Source organism: Gracilinanus agilis, chromosome 4, assembly GCF_016433145.1.
Source record: "Gracilinanus agilis isolate LMUSP501 chromosome 4, AgileGrace, whole genome shotgun sequence".
NCBI classification, from domain to species: domain Eukaryota; kingdom Metazoa; phylum Chordata; class Mammalia; order Didelphimorphia; family Didelphidae; genus Gracilinanus; species Gracilinanus agilis.
Window position 1 is genome coordinate 81,461,794 of NC_058133.1, and position 19,275 is coordinate 81,481,068.

At 38.3% G+C, this 19,275-nt stretch overlaps 1 protein-coding gene across 1 annotated transcript in view; it reads right to left on the bottom strand.

The window, feature by feature from the left end:
* Positions 1 to 10,450: 10,450 nt before the first annotated feature.
* Positions 10,451 to 19,275, bottom strand: part of TRMT1L (tRNA methyltransferase 1 like) — a 44,598-nt gene continuing 35,773 nt past the window's right edge. Inside the window, exons 12-16 of the mRNA XM_044672638.1 lie at positions 15,909 to 15,987; positions 13,297 to 13,463; positions 12,032 to 12,091; positions 11,312 to 11,438; positions 10,451 to 11,212 (exon numbers count right to left, since the gene is read on the bottom strand). Of these exons, the coding sequence (XP_044528573.1) occupies positions 10,900 to 11,212; positions 11,312 to 11,438; positions 12,032 to 12,091; positions 13,297 to 13,463; positions 15,909 to 15,987 (746 nt within the window). The 3' untranslated portion in view covers positions 10,451 to 10,899. The remainder of the gene's footprint in view (positions 11,213 to 11,311; positions 11,439 to 12,031; positions 12,092 to 13,296; positions 13,464 to 15,908; positions 15,988 to 19,275) is intronic.

Below are 19,275 nucleotides of genomic sequence, written 5' to 3' on the forward strand. Positions count from 1 at the left end.
TATGTTTCTGAGATCTAGTGTTACAGTATTTACAGAAAACTATTCCATTGACAAACTAAACCCCGTAAGGTTTTGAAAGGAAGAAAGGAATTCTCTAGTTCCCTTGTAATCGAAGCTAATACTTGTAAATATTTAACTGTCCGTTTTGACGGTTGGGGTCAGTTTTAAGTGCTTCAGCCCTACATGAAAACTCAATAGTTTTATTAAATAATTTTTTTTACCATTTCTTTCTAATATTTAAAACCTGTTTTTACAAAAAAATTTTTTTGTAATGTGCCATGAAATTGAGAGCCACCAAAATTAAGAGAAATTTTGTATTCAGTACCTTTTTTGGTGTAATGTTCAGTTGTATATTAATGCATGTCTACTGACTATAACCTGGGTTCTGTGATATAAATACTTGGGTTTTGTTGGAAAAAAATACTAGATTAGTGGTTGCATCAAATAACTAAATTCCCATTGTGATTTTTAATAGAACTTTAGTCTTAAAGCGAAAGAGGTATTTGTGAATTTAAGCTGTGTTTATGTTTAGAGAATGTATGTGTGTGTTCATGTCAGTGTGGGAGAATGTAATCTCTTTACACTATTTAGTGAATTTATTGACTGTTGTCCTTTACAGAATATAATGTAAGCATTTGATAAATCATTGAGTGTACTGTCTTTATTTAAAAAAAAATAATCAACTCACAACCTATGTGTTTCAAAAGCTTTTATTTTTATATATACACACACAAATAATGTGTGTGTATAGTCTCCTGGTTCAGCCTTCTGACTTCTTCCATCTAAGAGAAATATAAGTGGCTTAATATAAAAATGAGAAATTGTAGCACTGCAAAGCATATCCAAAATGTTTTGGCTTATTGGGCCATTAACATACATATCAACAATAAAATAAATTATTTCCAGGTCTACTTTGCCTTGATAATAATCTTATTCCCACTCAGGTTTAATAGTATCTACCTTAATTTTTAGATGTTTAACTGTAACAGTGCAAATTATAGTAAAACCTCATTTTCTCAAATTAGAAATTTATTAGTTTCAAAAGGAAAGATCGATAAGGTTTACCAGAACACCAAGAAAAAGATTACTTATACAAATTGAGTATAATGATTAAGTGAGCAAGAGGTTTCAAAATACTCATTTACTTAGGATTTATAATTTTTTTATAGTCTTTCAGTTAACTATTCACCAAAGTAGTTCCACCCTGGGTCATCTTTCTTAGGTGATAGTTGGAAAATTCCACTTAATCTGTACGTTAAAATAATAAATTCTATCACTTCAACTAGTATTACAGTTTTAAATTTGTGAGAGTTTGTTGTATGAGGAAACAGTGTGAGATAGTAGAAAAAAGTATTTTAGGAGTTGGAAGACTTGGATTTAATCCCGCATCCATTTATTAGCCTAGTATTTAGGCAAACCACTTAATTTCCTCACTATTTCCTTATCTGTAGCACAGGGTTGTTGTGAGGATCAAAAAGAATCATGTGTGAGAAAGTACTTGGTAATTGTCCAGGGCCATCAGGATGCAAGCTATTACTACTGCATTATAAAAGTTTCAAGTTTCTAATGTAATGTAAATCTTCTAATACAGTAATCAAAATTTCTCAAGGACTTGGTCCACTTATTTATATTTTTGATCTTCCTTGTGGCTTCACATACATTGTATATTTAATAACTATTTGACCCATGCAGGATTTGCATGTCTACCATGGGACCAACATTGTATATGCCAAATAAGAAGTAGCCCAAGAAATGTGCCCATTTGTACTCATTTCATATAGGACTCTAATGAATTACGACCCTAAGCAAGTCACTTACCTTGTTTGTCTCCATTTCCTTAAAAATTCACGTCAGTAAAATATTACTTGTAAAAGTGGGTAAGGAAAACATTTTTAACATCTTGCTACTACTCTGTGTCTTCCCAACTTTTCAACTGCTTCTAACTTAGATTTATTGATTAGGTTTTCCGAAATCATCTTATTCTAGTGTCTGGTTAAATTTCTGTGTAAAGACCAGGTTCAGGCCCTGGGATTCCACTTCAGCCGTCTGAGTCCTCAGCTCCGTGAGGGCACAAACCGTCAGACGCTGCCAAGTGGGGGAGGATTTGTGCCCAGAGAGAGCCTGTGTAGAAGAGGGCAAAGAGGCTCCGCAGCACGCGAGCCACAGGCTCCTGTGATGAAGCCTTAGAGGACTCAGGATTGGCTGGGAAAAGCACAGGGAAGAATAGCATGTGTTTGCCATTCTGAAAAAAGTTAAGGGACCCTGACTTCCCCGTAGCATCCCAACAATGGCAGGCATGCCCATGACGTCAGGGAGGAGCTGGGAAGGATCACCCCGGGTCTGACACAATGATTCTGCTCTTCCTCTGCTCTGACTTTCTGTTGCAGCCTGAAATCCTTGGAGAATTTTCACTGGCTTAAGAGAGAAGCCTAACACGAATACCAACTTGAAGAATTTCCTTCTTTCATCTTTTCCTCAGGGAGGTCTTGCCTTAAACGTTTCTGCCTGTGAAGCACCACAGACAAAACGGAAGCCAGACTCCCCTCTTCTTCCATCGGTAGGGAGGGAAAGCAGGACGGAGTTAGCCCAGGGGCAGCTCTTCACAATTCTGAGAACTATGAAGGTTAGGGAGTACGGTAGTCCGTTTAAGAAGGCACAGTTCATAAGAATATTTTAGAAACTTCAGTGATTAGGAAAATTCATTTATGTGGCTGCCATTTCCCCTGGTGACAGGAAAAGGAGGCATTACTTTATAGTTAGAATGCAATTAGTTTTGTATAAAGATCATCCACAGTTCAGAGTTAAATTCAACTCCCACCCCTTTACCTGTGTGTCCTTGGGAATGAGTCTCCTTATTTGCAAAATGGCAGGCTTACACTAATTGGTTTTGGGGGTCCTTTGGCCTTGGAATTGGGAAGACCCGGGTTCAAATCTCAGAATTTGAATTGCCTCTCTGGCCATAGGCAAGCCATTTCTGTGCCTTGGTTTCCTCATCTTTAGAAAATAAGGGGGATTGGACTGGATCTCCCCTAAGTCTTTTCTAGTTGCTCATCTGTAATCCCATTATCTAGATTCTAGAGCTATAGCCCTGTAAACAAGTTGTAAATTCAAGACTTCTAGAAGTCAGATAAATAAGGATGTTTTGGGTATAATAGTGATTTGTTTATTCAGTTGTTTTTGACTCTTGGTGACTTCATTAAGGTTTTCTTGGCAAAGATACTGGAGTGGTTTGCCATTTACTTAAACTCATTTTACAGATGAAGAAAGGAGGCAAACGAGGTAAGTGACTTGCTCAGGGTCATAATTCATAAAATGAGACAGGATTTGAATTCAGGTCTTCCTGATGCCAGGCTAAGAGCTCTAACCACAAATGCATCATGTAGCTGCCCCAAAGTAATTTACATGTGGTTTATTTTGAAGTAATTTAAAGTTTGGTGTCCAGATCTGATGCTTTGATACCAAACAGTTGCAAGAGAAATTAACAGAAAAAATATCAGTGAATTCTATTGTTCAACTTTTATCATCTATAGGAAATTTCAGAATAATCTGTATATTCTTTGCTGAAGGTGTAAGGAAAAAGGCAGCTTTTGAAAATTATATACTATGGCAGATTACATTTTATAGTCCCACAATTGCTCAGAAGATGTAGAAAAGATAAGATCCCACTATAATTATAATATATGGACTATTTGTCTTTTTTTAAATGAGAAAAAATTTGCCTTAAAGGTATTCAAGAAAGGTGCCCTGCCATCATTTCCAAAGATTGTTTGGAAGAGTTAGAGATAAGTGATGGCCTTTTGACGATTTAATATCATGTGTAAAACAAGTAGACATGATTGCAAAAGGTATTTCACATTCCCATGTAGTTGTGGAATCCAAATGAGTGACCACTTTTTTATAGAAATTCAGAGCTTCTAGATGCTGTTTGAGGGCATTAGAACCATATTCCATTTTATCTACTTTTTAAAATCTTCAGATTACTCAGTTCTACTTGTAAGGTCTGTTCTGTTATTTCTACCTTTCCCTCCTTTCTGAGAGTGTCTCAGTATACTTCAAATGTTAATTCAGTAAGTCCCATTTATCTTCTTCTAAAATAAATCAAATTTCAGAGAGATTTTGGGTAGTAAGGAAAAATTAGAATTAGTGAGACAAGGAAAGATATGGCTTTCCTTTGTGTGACAGACTCCAACTTAGCTCTTTTGATCCCAAGATAAGCATAGTGTCATATCAGAAGTTTGAACATACTAAATTGGGGGGGATGTCCACAGTTCACATTGAAATTGTTTCCTAGCAAGATACCAATTTGATATTCTTAACCTCTTACTATTTCACCCTGGATCATGGAAGTTAGAGTTGGAAAGGGCCTTAGAAATCATCTAGTCCGATCCCCCATTTTACAGACAATGAGATTAATGTCTACACTAAATCTTTAGTGGTTTAAATATTAAACATCCATTTTATAAACTGCCCGAATTTTCAAAGAAGGTAGAATTTACAGAAGTTGAATCCTATTTGGATAAATGCCAGTTAACTAGATTGTAGCATTTTGAGGACTTTTAAAAATATTTTATATTTTTTGTATATTTTTTATTTATATTTTATATTTGAGAGCATTTTTTTTGTTGTTTTTATAGAACTAAGGACAAATGAAAATGCCTGTTACGTATGGTCTTGTTCTAAAAGCTGAAAGTTGATGGAAGATATCAGTTTATCCTTGAAGGAAGGTGTAGATCATAATGTTGGGGAAGAAAGCGGCTGTGCTGTTAACTTCAGGCAGAGGGAATATGAACAAAGACTTTTCTGAGCCTATACATGTGGGAAAACGAGTCACATAGGAAATAAATAAAAGAGGGAAGGCACCAGAATTAAGGGATGGAAAAGGCTTTGTGAAGGTGGGATTTGGAACTTTAAAGGATGCCAGAGAGGCTAACAATATCATTGGCTACTGTTGTAAGGAATGATATTTTCCCTTGAATACAGGATTTGTGTAAAAGAGTAATGACAGGAAAACAGAGGAGGGTCAGGTTGTGCACAGGATCTTGTATCAAGAACCAGAAATCTCAGTTTGTGTCCTATCCCCTATGGAAAGCCACTGAAGCTTTCTGAGTAGCAGAGCAATGTAATACAAGCAGTTTTAGTTTTTCTGTCTGGACCTTCTCAACATGAATACCTGAGTTTCTTAAAGGAGGCCTCATATGGCATTACCTGAGTCTGCTTGCCAGGGCTGATAATGTTCTATCCTAAATTGGGTACTCAGAACTGCACACAAAATTCCAAATGTGAGGGAAAGCCATGGATGATGAAAGTTTATAAACCATTCTGGCAGGGTAGAAGCAAAAAGGGGTAACCATAAGGAAGATAAAGCTGTTCAATTCCCAAGTTCCTTTTGTGTCCTGACCAGGAAAAAGAACTCTGGCCTAGAAAAAAAAAGAACAAAAGTGGCCAATAGGAGATTGAATCTTCAAAGAAGTAAGATGATAAGAGTGTCCCTCGGGGCCCTGGATGGAGCTAGTTATCCAGTTCACATGAACCATACCTTGGTGTATTGGAAGAACTGGCAGATAAGGTTGGTGAGATGCTATCAGTGATACTTGAAAGAATGTGGAAAAACATGGAAGTAGTTCAGGATCCTCTAAGGTCAATGTCTAAATTTTTTTTTTTTTAAATAAGGAAAGAGTGGAAATAAAAAACTGAGCTTATGAGCTTGATTTAAAACTTTTGGCAAAATTCAAGGACATTATTGATGAAAAAATAGTGAACATCTAGTAAAGAATGTGATCACAAAGAGCCTGTATAATTTCATCAAGAATTGGTCTACATTAACTTTATTTTCCCTTTTTGACAATATTTACAAGCCAATATTTCAGGGAAATGATATAGATGGTTTACCTAAACTTATCAAAACATTTAATCAGATCTTATGCCTTTCTTATGGAAAAGATGGAGATATGGGTTAAATAATAGTTTAATTAGATGGCTACATGATTTAATTAGTGGCTGCATGGTCAGACCCAAAGAATAGTCATTATAAGTTCAAGCAGTCAGTCAGGCAATAAGCATTTCTTATAATATAAGGATTGAGGAAAGACCAGTGGATGCCACTGGCAACTTTGGAGAAGTCAGTTTAGGTGGAATGATGAAGTCAGAATTCAGATTGCAAGGAGTTTTGAAGTGAGAGCAGAGCCATCTATTGTAGATGGCCTCAAGAAATTTAGCTACAAAGGGCAGAAGAGATAGATAGGACAATAGTGGTGATGGAAGAATCAGGTGAAGGTTTTTTAGACCTTCCCATCTGGATGAGGAAGAGGAGATATGGACATTTTTTAGAGGGATAGAGAAGGGGCCAGGAGACAGAAGCTGAAGGTAAGTGATGAGTGGTGGTGGTGGGGGATAGAGGGGCGATCCGTTGGAGGAGATGGGATGGAATTGGGATTGCTAGTGCAGGTGGAAGGGAGTTTGCATTGGTAAGGAGGAAAGTGGTCACTTCATGCAAGATAAGGGTGAAGGGTGAGATAATGGCAGAAAGCATATGGGGTTGATAGCAGATGAGGAAGAAAGTAGAAGAGGGAACTCATGACATGGCCATTTTTTCCCCCTGAAAAATGAAGCAAAGTTCTCAGCTGAAAGGGTTTAGGTATCAGAGATTTACAGGGAGTTTGAGGAAAGATTGGAAGAGCCACTGTGGAGGCTGGGATAGTAGGTTGATAAGGGCAGTGGTAGGGCGATAAGGTGTAGGATTGCCTAGTAGCTGTGAATGGACCCAGTTAGAATGGTCATGATTTTCTCCACTTTTGTTCAACAGCATAGAACAAGGTGGTAGATGGTGGGAGCAATTTAAGGCTTTTTTTTTTTTTTTTTTTTTTTTTTTTTACATTTTTAAACCCTTAACTTCTGTGTATTGGCTCCTAAGTGGAAGAGTGGGAAGGGTGGGCAATGGGGGTCAAGTGACTTGCCCAGGGTCACACAGCTGGAAGGCTGAGTTTTTACAGAGAACAATCGGTATATTATAAGGAGGCCAGGGACTCAACAGAAGAGGCAGTGTAAGAGTTGAAATGCTTTACCAGCAGGTCAAGACAGGGGAAAGAGGAGAACAGCTAAGTGTAGTAGTGAATGCCTGGGAGAGAACTGAAGAGTTGGTCAAGGGATTGGAGCTTATGGTGTGGACAAAAAGAGAAGGGTTTAGTAAGAAAAGGCAGAAGGAGAGATGGAAAGTCAATAGATTATGGCCAGATAAGGGGAGGGATTTCAGAATTCTTGAATATGGAGGTGATGCATTTGGGAATGATGGCAAGACCTTTTATGTGCCTGAGATAGAGAACAGTAGGAACTGAGTAGGTTGAGAAACTCAGTGGTTAGGGTATTTGAAGGAGAATCCCCAGGAAGGAGAGAACTGTTTCAGCCTGAAAAGGGAAGGGCAAGAGAGAAAATGTAGCCAGTACTGGGGAGGGTACCACAGCAAAATTGTCAAGAGTTGGGAAGAAGCCAGGTTTTGTTGATTATTAGAAGATGGAAGGAAAGAGGAAAATATTGAGGATGAAGGGACATTTGTTGTCAGTTCCAGGCTGAAGAGAAGAGCAGAACTGACTCACAGGAAGTTGTCATTCCCTTTTAAAAGTGCTTCTTTTGCATCAATTCCTGTGCCTTCCTTCTAGTTTATGTGTCCAATTACAACAGATGCTTTGCTTAGGACTGCCCAGGGGGCAGTTAGTCAATTTTGATTCATCACCCACTCTTTTTTTGTTATTATTGATTTTATTTTTTTCATCACCCACTCTTACACACATATGTTACAGACCTCCCCACTTGAGAATTAAGTGGTGGTGTTTACACTTTTGGTGATTAAATCTAAAAATGGGCAGGGTAGGTTTAATCCTTATTATCATAAAAGGAAAGGTCAGTAACTTGAAAGGCATTCTCAGATGAGATAACTGCAAGAAATCTAATTCCAGACACAAAATTCAAAAGGATGACAGTCCAGAACAGTAGGCCCAACTGGATAAGATCACTAGAAGGGAGAGGCAATGAGGACCTCTAATTTGATACACTATTTGACACTGCCTCTCCAAGCTAAACCTGAAGAATAAATCTAAAGTGATAAAATAGATAGGTTCCAAAAATGGATCAGAAGTTGATTTGAAAAAGATCTGAGGGCTTTGGTGGCCTGAAAATTTGATGAATCATTGTAATAAAGCAGTTAAAAAAGTCAATTTGATCTTAGGATGCATCAAGAGGCATAACTTTTAGAAATGAGATAATCCAGGTCTATGCTTGGCCCTGGTCAGAATCCATCTGAAATACCGTGCTCAGTTCTGAGCACATCTTAGGAAAGGTATTGATAAACTAGAGTACAATCCTAGGAGAGCAACCAGGATGAAGGACTGCAATTCCACACCACATACAAAATGAAGGAATTGGGGCTTTTATTAGGATTATTATTAGTGTATGGAATCCAGTGTGGAAGAGTTTAAGAGTTGTTCTTACTGATTCTTGAGGGCACACACAATTAGGAATGAAAAGGGTGGGCATCGATGAGGCCAATTCAGGGTTGATGTAAGGGAGGACATCCTAAGAATATTATCCTCAAGTATCTTGGGAGCCCTGGGGGCCTTTGCTTCAGAGGTCTTTTGGCAACTTGCTGGATATGTTGTAGAAAGGGTCCTTTTTTGCATATAGATTGGGCTAGATAGTTGCTTAGTTCTCCTCTAATCTTGAAATTCAGTAAAATGTAAATGCTCCAAATATGAAGGAGGTTGTGACCAAGCTTGGTGGCTAATTTGGATAGGAAAGAATAGGGAGTACAGAGAGTTAAGGTTTTAAGAGCTGAAGACTTGACAGTATCATAGTTGAGAGTGGAATTTTACCTGTGGGTGAAGAAGCTGTTTTGGAGAAAGGTACATTTGAGCTGGACAGTGAAGGACATCATAGTGGGAGGGTCTAAAAAACATTAAAAGGGGACATGGAGCCCAGAGGATAAGGCTTGGTATTCACTGATAGCTCTAGACATCATGAATGTTCATGAAAGTTCTCCAGGAATGCTATACCATGAAGCATCAGAACCAGGTATTTAAATGATAGTTGTATGCTAGGTTTTATACAAATCAATAGACTTTTTTCCGGCCATCGCTGACTGGACTACTTATTTCCTGTAACAAGTAAGCTTCAAGGAACTGTCAAGATATTCTGTAACCATTTATTTTCATTTGAAGGCCACTACATCGTAGATATAAACTGAAGCTAATGCTTCAGGAGAAAACCTGGGCTTGCAAAATGATAATGAACTATGGGAATGACTTTTGCATAGTGAATGATTTGTTCATTAAGCATAACAACTTTGAGAAATCAGAGAACAACAATGCATTGAAAATATGCTAAGTCCAAGTACCCAGTCCTTTTTGAAATGTCAATGGATTGAAATTAAGGAATAACCATTAACTTATTTAGCTGCTTTTATGAGAGGGTGGCTTAGTGGCTAGAACACAGGGTTCAAGTTTGGCCACTGACACATACCAGCTATGTGACCCTGGGCCAGTCATTTAACTCTTCAGTGCCAAAGGGAACTCTAAGAACAACTGTAGGTCTGTATTGGTAGAGGGAGTTTTCTCATCAACAGTTTCCCACACCAGTGAAATCACACACTGGCCTCTTCCCTCTCCAAAATGCTTCTCTTAAAAGCAAGCTCTAGGACTTTGGAGAGTGTACAAAAAGTTGGTGGAAAAATAGCTTAATAACCTTCAATAAAGGGGGAAGAGGCTTCTAGTTTTGGAACAACTTATGATGTTACTTAAATCTTAAGAGTCCTAAAAAGCTCTTTCAAAAGCAAAATGCTAATATTTTCTTAAAAGTAATGCAATCATTTGAAAGGATAAAAGAGCAGAAAAACATATTCCAAATTTTTTTGTTCCAAAAAAAATCTTCAAATGAGAGGAAATAGAAAAATTAAAAAACAAATCCAAATTTCTAAAACTACTTTTAGTCTTTAAAAGAAAAACAAAAACCTCTTACCTTATCCCTTAGAATCAATACTAAGTATTGATTCCAAGGCAGAAGAGAAATGTGGGCTAAGCAACTGGGGTTGAGTGACTTGTCCAGGGTCACATAGCTAGAAGGTATCCGAGGCCACATTAGAACTCAGGACCCCTGTCTCCAGGTCTGGCTCTTCATCCAATGAATTGAACTGAACCCTTAATGTTAGTCTTTTTACACTCTGATGCTTATATAAAATGCTTTTTATATAATGTTTAACACTGAAAAAAATCACTTCATAAGATTACATATTTTTTCTTTTGAAAGGTAGTCAACCAGATTAATGAGTGTTTATGCAGTGCCTAAGGCAATGAGATCATTCACTTGTTGGTCTCTTACTGTGTCTAATAAGTCTGGTACCTGATGTATTACATAATAATAATAATAAAAAAGCCTCAATTGCATAAGTAGAAATTGTTGCACTCATCCCTCTCCCTCATAAAATGCCTGTCATTTCTGCCTTTGGCACAAAGAAGCCGTCTGACTGGCCAGTGAGTGATAGGCCCAGGAGCAGGGCCCGTATTTGAGCTCCTCCACTGTAGGCCCAGAAGGAATGCCTGTAAGCTCTGGGTCAGGGTCATGCGTCCAGGCTTGGGGTTCCCTCCATCCGCCCTATAAAAGGTTTGTTGACCACAAACGTGAATAGACTGGGGTAACAAGCAATCCAGTGTATTTTAAGCCACCGGCAAAGTAGCCGGGGGTCATGGCAGTACCACACAATCTGCATCATGAAACATCTGTAAAATTCTGAAACTGTCTCCTTTAGAATAAGAAAGTTTCAAAGCATAGCTCTCCCAACCAACTTAAAAAGGTAGAAACTGCCCAGGTTTCCATATAAAAACAGGCGCGCTCCTTTGTATTTGCCGCATCCGGGGATCACAGAACAGGCGCTCTCCAAGTGTTGGCCTGGTCATCTGGGGCTGAGCTCTCCTCCCCGGGTCTGTCCAGCCCAGCCGCCCCTTCCGCTTCACCGTCCACGGCCATGGGAACGGAGTCTGCCCCAGCCTCGTCAGCTGCTGAAGGCACGTGGCCCTCTGACTGCGCCCCGCCATAGGTGGGCGTGCTGTACTTGGCCAGGATGGCCTTGAATTGGCTCAGGGGTGCGTCGGTCCGCACACCCATGGGGTCAAAATGGGTGCGGCTCACACGGAAGCCCGCTTGGGAAAGGTACTGCAGGAACTTGTTTAACCTGCCAGAGAGAAAAAAAGAGCCTCAGTGCCCCAGAATCCTCCGGGATGCCTGGCCCCGCCCCTCTGCCCCGCCCCTTCTGCCCCCCTCCCTCCCTTACTTGGGCATGTTCATTCCTTTGATACTGTGTCTGTGGATGTTGTAGTAGAAGGGAGGGTGCTCCGCGTTAACATCCGCCTTTTGTTTTTTGGTGGCATTTCTACATATTTCATTACTTTTCCTCTTTCCTGAAACATAGAAACGTTGGTCTACTTTCTTCAAAGTTCTATAGGACAGCCTGTTTATAGAAGATCTTGTGCAGTACAGTGTCTTAAACAAGAAATAGGGAGTTGTGCTGTGCCAACTAAAGCCTGTTTTAAATTTACTCTAATAAGAAAAAAATTCTTAAGGATACACTAATAATATACTATATTATCATTATATAAATTGTTGGACTCAAGAATCAAAAGACTTGTGTTGAGGTTGGATATTGTAGTTTAACTCCCCAAGCTCTTTGAGCAAATCACTGAACTTCTAATCCTCAGTTTCCTCAAAAGCAAAATGGGGGCTGAGACTTGCCTTTCCACACAGAGCTAAAATGATAAACATGAAACAAATGCAAAGTTTCCTGGAGGTTAATTATCGCTACTCCATACATGTTGACTATTTTATGTTTCTCCTTCCAACTAGATGCTAAACAATCAAGGCTTTTTAGATACATCCAAATATTATTAGGCTAGATAAGTATATAGTTGCTAGTAAGATACTATCGATGAGCAGAATGTGGGATAAACAAGCTTTTGCTATATTTTTTTCTTTTATGATAAATAAAAATACATACCATGCACAACATAATAATCTGTTCCAGTATCTGGAGTTTTAATAACTACACCACATTCCTCTAAAAGATAAAGAACAAACGGGAATGAAATATTTATTTTTAAAATGATAGTGACAACAAAAATTCTATTAAATATGAAATCACTGATGTTGGCTCCCCACTTCCCAACCCGATTTTTTAAGACGAATTACTTTTGAATATATAGAAGGAAGAAAAGGATAACAGTCCCTCCTCTTAATCAAGGGCTAGCCATAATATAACATGACGATTTTTTAGAGTTACTTGGATAAGACCCAAAAGATCCTATAGAAATTTGCAGATTGCTCTCATGACCCATAACAATCATTTTTCTACAGGTGGGGGAGTGAGGTTAATTAAATAACAAAGAGCGTTTAACTTCTACTTTAGAATAATCCATCAACTAAAGCTATCCTTGTTTTGTTCCTCCGATTAGGCACTAACACAAATTATTTGATGCATATTGTGATCTTTAGCCAACACTGTGACTTGAAACAAAGAGTTACTTGGTCCTACATTTTTCAAAGGAATTTTCAAAAGAATTAATTGTTCTTTAAACATTTAATAGCATTCATTTGTAAATCCAAGGGAACCAGGAATTTTTTTTTCTTCAGATGTTTATTTATGTGTTGCTTAATTTTTCCTTCTGGGATTGTTAAAATCTCTTATTTTGTAAATTTAGGTATTTTTCATTATTGTAGACCAGCAGTGCCAAATATGTAGTTTGGAGTATGGCCTGACCATATTAAAATGTAATTCGGAAACATTTAACAAAATAAATAAAAAACAATAGAACATTGATAATGTTAGCATGTGATTTTTTTTTAAACCCTTGTACTTCGGTGTATTGTCTCATATGTGGAAGATTGGTAAGGGTGGGCAATGGGGGTCAAGTGACTTGCCCAGGGTCACACAGCTGGGAAGTGGCTGAGGCCGGATTTGAACCTAGGACCCCCTGTCTCTAGGCCTGACTCTCACTCCACTGAGCTACCCAGCTGCCCCAAGCATGTGATTTCTAAAGTCAATATGCAGACCACTGCTGTAGAGAATTATCCACTTCCTTTGAGAATTCATATTTGCTAATGTATGTAGTTGTTTCTGATAACTGTAAAAATTTCCCCTCTAATCATTCTGAAAAAGGAGTCTTGGTTGAAAGCATAAGAGCTAATTGCTTCATTATAAAACTAATGCAGATTCCAATAAAGATAAAATATTTTTGGTGAGTGCTACGTAATTTCCTTAGTCACCTTGCTTATTGAGACTTGTAGGTGCATGAATTGAAAACTGTTTTAGAGTGGTGCACTCTGCTTCACAGATTAAAGTCTTTATTAGGGGCTGAATGTCGTCTAAACCATGCTGAACTGCTTCAAATAGCATTCTTCGGAGAAAGCCGGTATTAAAGAGGGAACCTGACCTGGACAAATAAAGAAAATAAAATGAACACTGAGCTTGAGAAATGCATATAGTTTTTAAAGGAAAAGAACTCTATTATTTAATCACTGACCAAATTACATGATACTGGGAGTGCTAATATTCAATAGGCAGAATTTATTATTCAATTTGAAATTTGCTTGTTATGAATCTGGGCTATAGTCTTTTTTATGATCTTAGTTCAAGTGCTTAATAATAAACCTATATTAGGATTAGTCAGGAAAAAGAAATCTCTTGTTTCTGCAGTGTGTAAAGCAGCCTTCCTGTGAATGCTGGAGACTCAAAGAAATATAAGAGTCTCTCCCTTTAGAGATTATTCTAAATGAAAAAATGCTTTACAATACATCTGAAAATAAGAGTATACCATAAATGGCAATAAATGTAAAGTAAATGGAAGTAACTTGGAAGGAGGCATTACTGTTCTGTGTTGGTCCTAAAAAGTTATATAATTAAAAATAATAAACTACTTATGTTTGAAAAAATAAATTCAGATGCTTAATGTATTGGAGTATTGGATGACTATACAACAATTCATGTGAACAAGACATTGGAGTTTTTAATGGACTGTAAAATCAGTGAGTCAAAAGTGTGACATGGCAGCTGCAAAAGTTAAAAAAGATTTTAGGTTACATTCATAAGAATAAAATATTCAATATCACTTAGGTTACTGTCTTATTGTACTCTGCTCCAATCAGACCAAATCCAGAATAGGGAATGATATTGACAAGTACGAACATAGAGGGAGTTGAGTGATTAGAATAATGGTGAGGGGCCTTATAAAACCACGGCATAAAAGGAATATTTGAAAGGATTATAGGATCATATGGAGCCCAAAGGGAATTTAGGTCATCTACTACAACCCCTGTAATATTTAGATGACAAAGATGTGGAACATCAGGCCAGTGTGACTAGTACAAGACCAGATAGGTAATTAGAGGTAGAGCTAGGATTTCAATCCAGGTCATCAGATTTCAGACCTTAAGCCTTTTCTCTGTACAATGCTGTCTTTTATGGTGATTTAACCTAGAGAGAAGATTGGAGAATATGTGACAGTGATATTCAAGTATTTGAAAGCACAGAAGACTTTTAATTTTGTTATTCAGATCAAGAGGGATAACTGGGAACAATAAGCATTAAGTTTAAGAGTCTGATCTGTTAACCAATGAAGAAACTGAAGCTCAATGAGGTGAAGAATATCTGACACACAGGGAATCGGTGGCATGAGCAAGATGAGGAGCCAGGCTCCTCTGCCAGAGTTTTTCCTCCATTCCATCCATACTATCTTCCATGCTTTCTCATATGATCTTTTCTAAAAGTCTAGAGGGTAGGCTCATAAACATGAATCTGAGGCCAACAAATGAATGACACACTCAAGAGGTGGAATTTGAACTGAGGCCTCTCTGGAGTCTAGCTTCATCCTCTCTGCACCAGATGATGCTCTCTCCTAAATGTTAGTGGTAGAAGATACTTTAAAAACTGTCTTACTCTTTTTTTCCCCTCAGTAATACCCTCCCATTAACATGGATAAATAGTTTTTAGCATGTTTTCTGACATTTTGCACTCCAAGTTCTCTCTCTCCCTTCCCAAGATGGCAAGTGATCTGCTATAGGTTATATGTATAAAACTGATTAATCTTCAACCTGACTTTGCAGGTAAAAACCAGAAAAAATAAGTGTCTTGCTGGGCGGGATGGTCCTACTAAGTCATGGGGAGAGAGCACAGAACAGAGGTCTCCAGACTTCTGGGCTGGGGGGAATTTCTACTATAGCATGTGGCACACATTTCACCTCTCCTTGTGTTGTGAAGTCCACTAAAACTGCTGCTGTGTCAGAGGTGAAAGAGAAACCTTTAAAAAGTACATTTTAGTTTTATAATTATATGTTTTTAAAAGCTTCTGCCAAGCATATAGAGCCAACTTAAGAGACTAATTCTCTTGTTCCTGAATTCTAATAATAATGATAATACAGAACATTTATGTAACACTTACTACATGCCAGACATTGTGTGCTAAGCACTTGATAATTATTATCCAATTGGATGCTCAAAACAATCCAGTGAGGTAGGTGTTATTACCTCCATTTTACAGATGAGGAAATTGAGGCAGAGGTTAAGTGACTCAGCCAGGATCACACAGCTAGTAAGTGTCTGAGGAAGCATTTGACCTCTGGACTTCCTGAGTCCAGACCCTATCCTACTGCAACCTTAGCTGCCCTAGGCACTCATCTAGGCTATTTTCTTCTTGTACTCTTATTTAACACTGATAGCAGCTAGATATGTTCAAGAGAGGAGAGTTGAAGTATAAAGAAAATGGTGGCCATATTTAATAGTCTTTAAAATTTTTTTAGATTTATGTCTGCCCCTATCCCTAAGAATTAGATCTTGGCTATTAAGAGCAATTGGGTCTATTATTTCATTCTCAGGTACATACCATAAAGGACCAAGTTCTATTGCTGTCTTTCCAGGCATGCTTCCATGGCAGTCACACGGCAGTTGTCTATAAGGGTTTTCTGTAGAAAGAAGATGAAAAAGAGGTACAGGATATGAGAAATCAAAGGAATCCTCCCCATCCTCCACCCTGGCCATTGGAGTATTGAGTATATGTTAAAAAAACTGATGCTAAATTTTATAAAACCAAACAAAACAAGCATTTCCAGATACAAAGAAAAAGAAGATTGCACACAAATGAAATCGCCAACATCCTATATGTCTGGTTTATTCTTTTTCATTTACATAATAAATGCCATCCACAAGTATCTCAGGCTCTCCTCCACCCTGCCCATATCACAGAAGATATAGTTTAGGAGACTAACACATTCATATAAATTAAGTCTTTCATGTTTCACTTTTCTGTTTACCTTCTGGAGGTAACTTTCAAGGTTATTCTTCCAGCATTAATTCTGTGGCTGTGTATAATGTTCTCCTGGTTCTACTCATTTCACTGTTTATTATCTTGGGTAGTTTTTTTCAAATTTTTTTGAATTGGTCTTCTCATTGTTTCTTATAGCACGGTAGTATTCCACCACAATCATATTCCACAATTTTTTCAGCTATTTCCCAACTGATTGAACATCCCCTCAATTTCCAAATCTTTGCCACCACAAAGAGAACTGCTATGAATATTTTGGAACATATGGGTTCTTTCCCCTTTTCTCTGATCTCCTTGGATCACACAGTTTTATAACTCTCTGGGTATAATTCCAAATCGCTCACTAAAATGGTTGGATCAGTTCACAGTTCCACCAATAGTGCATCAGTATCCCTATTTTTCCATATCTCCTTCAGCATTTGTCACTTTGCTCTTTTATTTAGCCAGTCTGATGGACGTGAGGTGTTTTGGTTTGCATTTCTCTAGTAAGTAGTGATTTAGAGAATTTTTTCCATATACCTATATATGTTTTTGATTTCTTCATCTGAAAATTGTCTGTTATGACTTTTGCCCATTTATCATTTGGGGGATTAGTATAATGTAAATTAAAATGCACTCTACTAGAATGAGAAAAGCTTTTGCCAGGACCTAGAGGATCCAAAACAAAACTATGAACTGCCTGCTCAAAACCAACACCTACATTCTATCTGAGAGAAGTTTTTAGAGAAACTAATTCAATACTGGATTAATTTCAATGCTGGAGAGTATTAATTTGGGTTAGAAAACTGTAGGAGGTCTGTCATCATCTTAGGTCATCTCTAGTTCTGAGGATTAAGAAATTGTATACTGGTTTTAAGGCTACCCTGGGGATCCATAGTAAATTGGCAGTTGATTTAGCACCTTCCAATCTACTCTAGAAGAGCCAAAGCCCCCAGAGAGCTATTTCATATAAGACACTTTTAACTCCTCCCCAAATGCCTGGGCACATAGGTCCATTTTTCTCTCCTACCCTCTAAAACCATGCTTGTCTTCATAATCCTACTCTTAAGTTTTCCTAGTTCTAGGCCAACAGCAGCTATATAATGTTAGAAGTTGTGGGGCTATTGGCCCAAGGGAAGTGATAGCACTTGAAGGAGAAGAAGGAAAAGAATATGATTTTCTTATCAGGTAGTAATCTTAAATTTTTATTTATACCTTTTGTATTTATATCCCTTGTATTTTCAAGTGGCCTAACCCTTCTCTATTCTTTATAACCATTTGATCACAACAACTGAGTCTGATAGTATGCTATAGCCAGTGCCCCTTGCTGGAAATGAATTCAAATTTTGCCCAAGATACTTACTAGCTATTCGACTGGGCCAATTCTTTAAAACTTTCTTATTTCTTTCAAGGGTACCACCATGTTACCAGTCACTTAGGTTCATAATCTAGGTCATCTTTGAATCCTTACTCTCTCACCTTCCATATCCAATCTGGCCAAATCTCTGATATGCTCCCTTCTCTCTTCTGACACTATCGCCACCCTCATGTGGGCAAGCATTACTCACTCCTGGGCCTATTGCAGTAGGTTGCTAGTGGATCTGCCTGCTTCAGGTGTCTCCCCACTCCAGTCTATCCTCCAAATGAATTGTCAAACTCATCTTCCTAAAGTGCAGATCTAACCATGTCACTCCCCTATTCATTAAACTTCCTATCACTTATGGGTTCAAATATAAAATCCTGTTTGGCTTTTAAAGCACTTGATGATTTGGACCCTTCTTACCTTTCTAGTCTTCTTATACCTTACTTATTTGCCCCCATGTACTCAGAGAATGAGTGACACTGGTGTCTTTGCTGTTCCCTGGACAAGACAATCTACTTCTGGACTTTGTCCATTTTCACTGGCTGTCTCCCATTCCTAGAATCTTGTTCTTCCTCATATCCGCTCCATGGCTTCCTTGAAGTTCCAGTGAAAATCTCACTTTTTCATAAGAGATCATTCCCTGGTTCCCCTTAATTCTAATATTTTTGCTCTGTTCATTACCTCCAGTTATCTCTTATCTATATTTTATTTGCAGGTAGTCTCCTCGTTGGACTGTTAGCAACAATTGCCTTTTTGTTCTTCTCCATTCCCAGTGCTTAGCACAGTGCCCTACTGTATAGAGAGGCTGCTTAATCAAAGTTGGCTAACTGATTGACTTAAACTCTTTTAATCTCAGAATTTTTACCCATAAGATGATTTCAGGACAACATTTTCCTAACAGGGCTGCTAGGAGGATTCAAATGAGAGAATACATACAAAGTACTTTGTACAATTTAAAGAATCATAGAAGTGTTAGATTTTGTTGTTGTTGTGGTTGTTCTCCAGGGGTTGAGGCTCAGGAAGGCTTCATGCCAAAGGTAATGCTTAAGCAGCATCTTAGAGAAATGGCCTCATGAGGCGGGGAAGAGAGCTCATTCTGGCAAACACAAAGGCAAGGAGACAGGAGAAAGCGTGTGGCAAGGCAGGAACAGAGGGAAGGCCAGTTTGAAGGGTCCATAGTATGGGGGATGATAAATAGTGTCCAATGAGGTTGGAAAGATGGGTTGTGGCCAAGCTGTGTAGGGATTTAAATAGCTCCATTGAGGAGTGATGTGGCCAATCACCTTAGAGCAGTGTGGGATGGACTGGAAGAAGGTGCTGCAATCTCCCAGGTAAGATGTGATGAGAGACAAACTAATGGCTGTGTGAGTGGAGAAAGGGGGACAGATGTGAAGAGAGAAATGATAAGATCTGGCAAGGGACCAGATATGTAGGGGTGTGGACGATGGAGAGTGCGATATCTAGGACCAGACCAAGGGTATGGACCTGGGAGACTGGAAGGACAATGATGCCTCTGAAAATGAATCACTAGAAATTAGTGTTCATTTACATGGCATCTGAGGTTCCTCCTGGCTATTAGAGATTTAT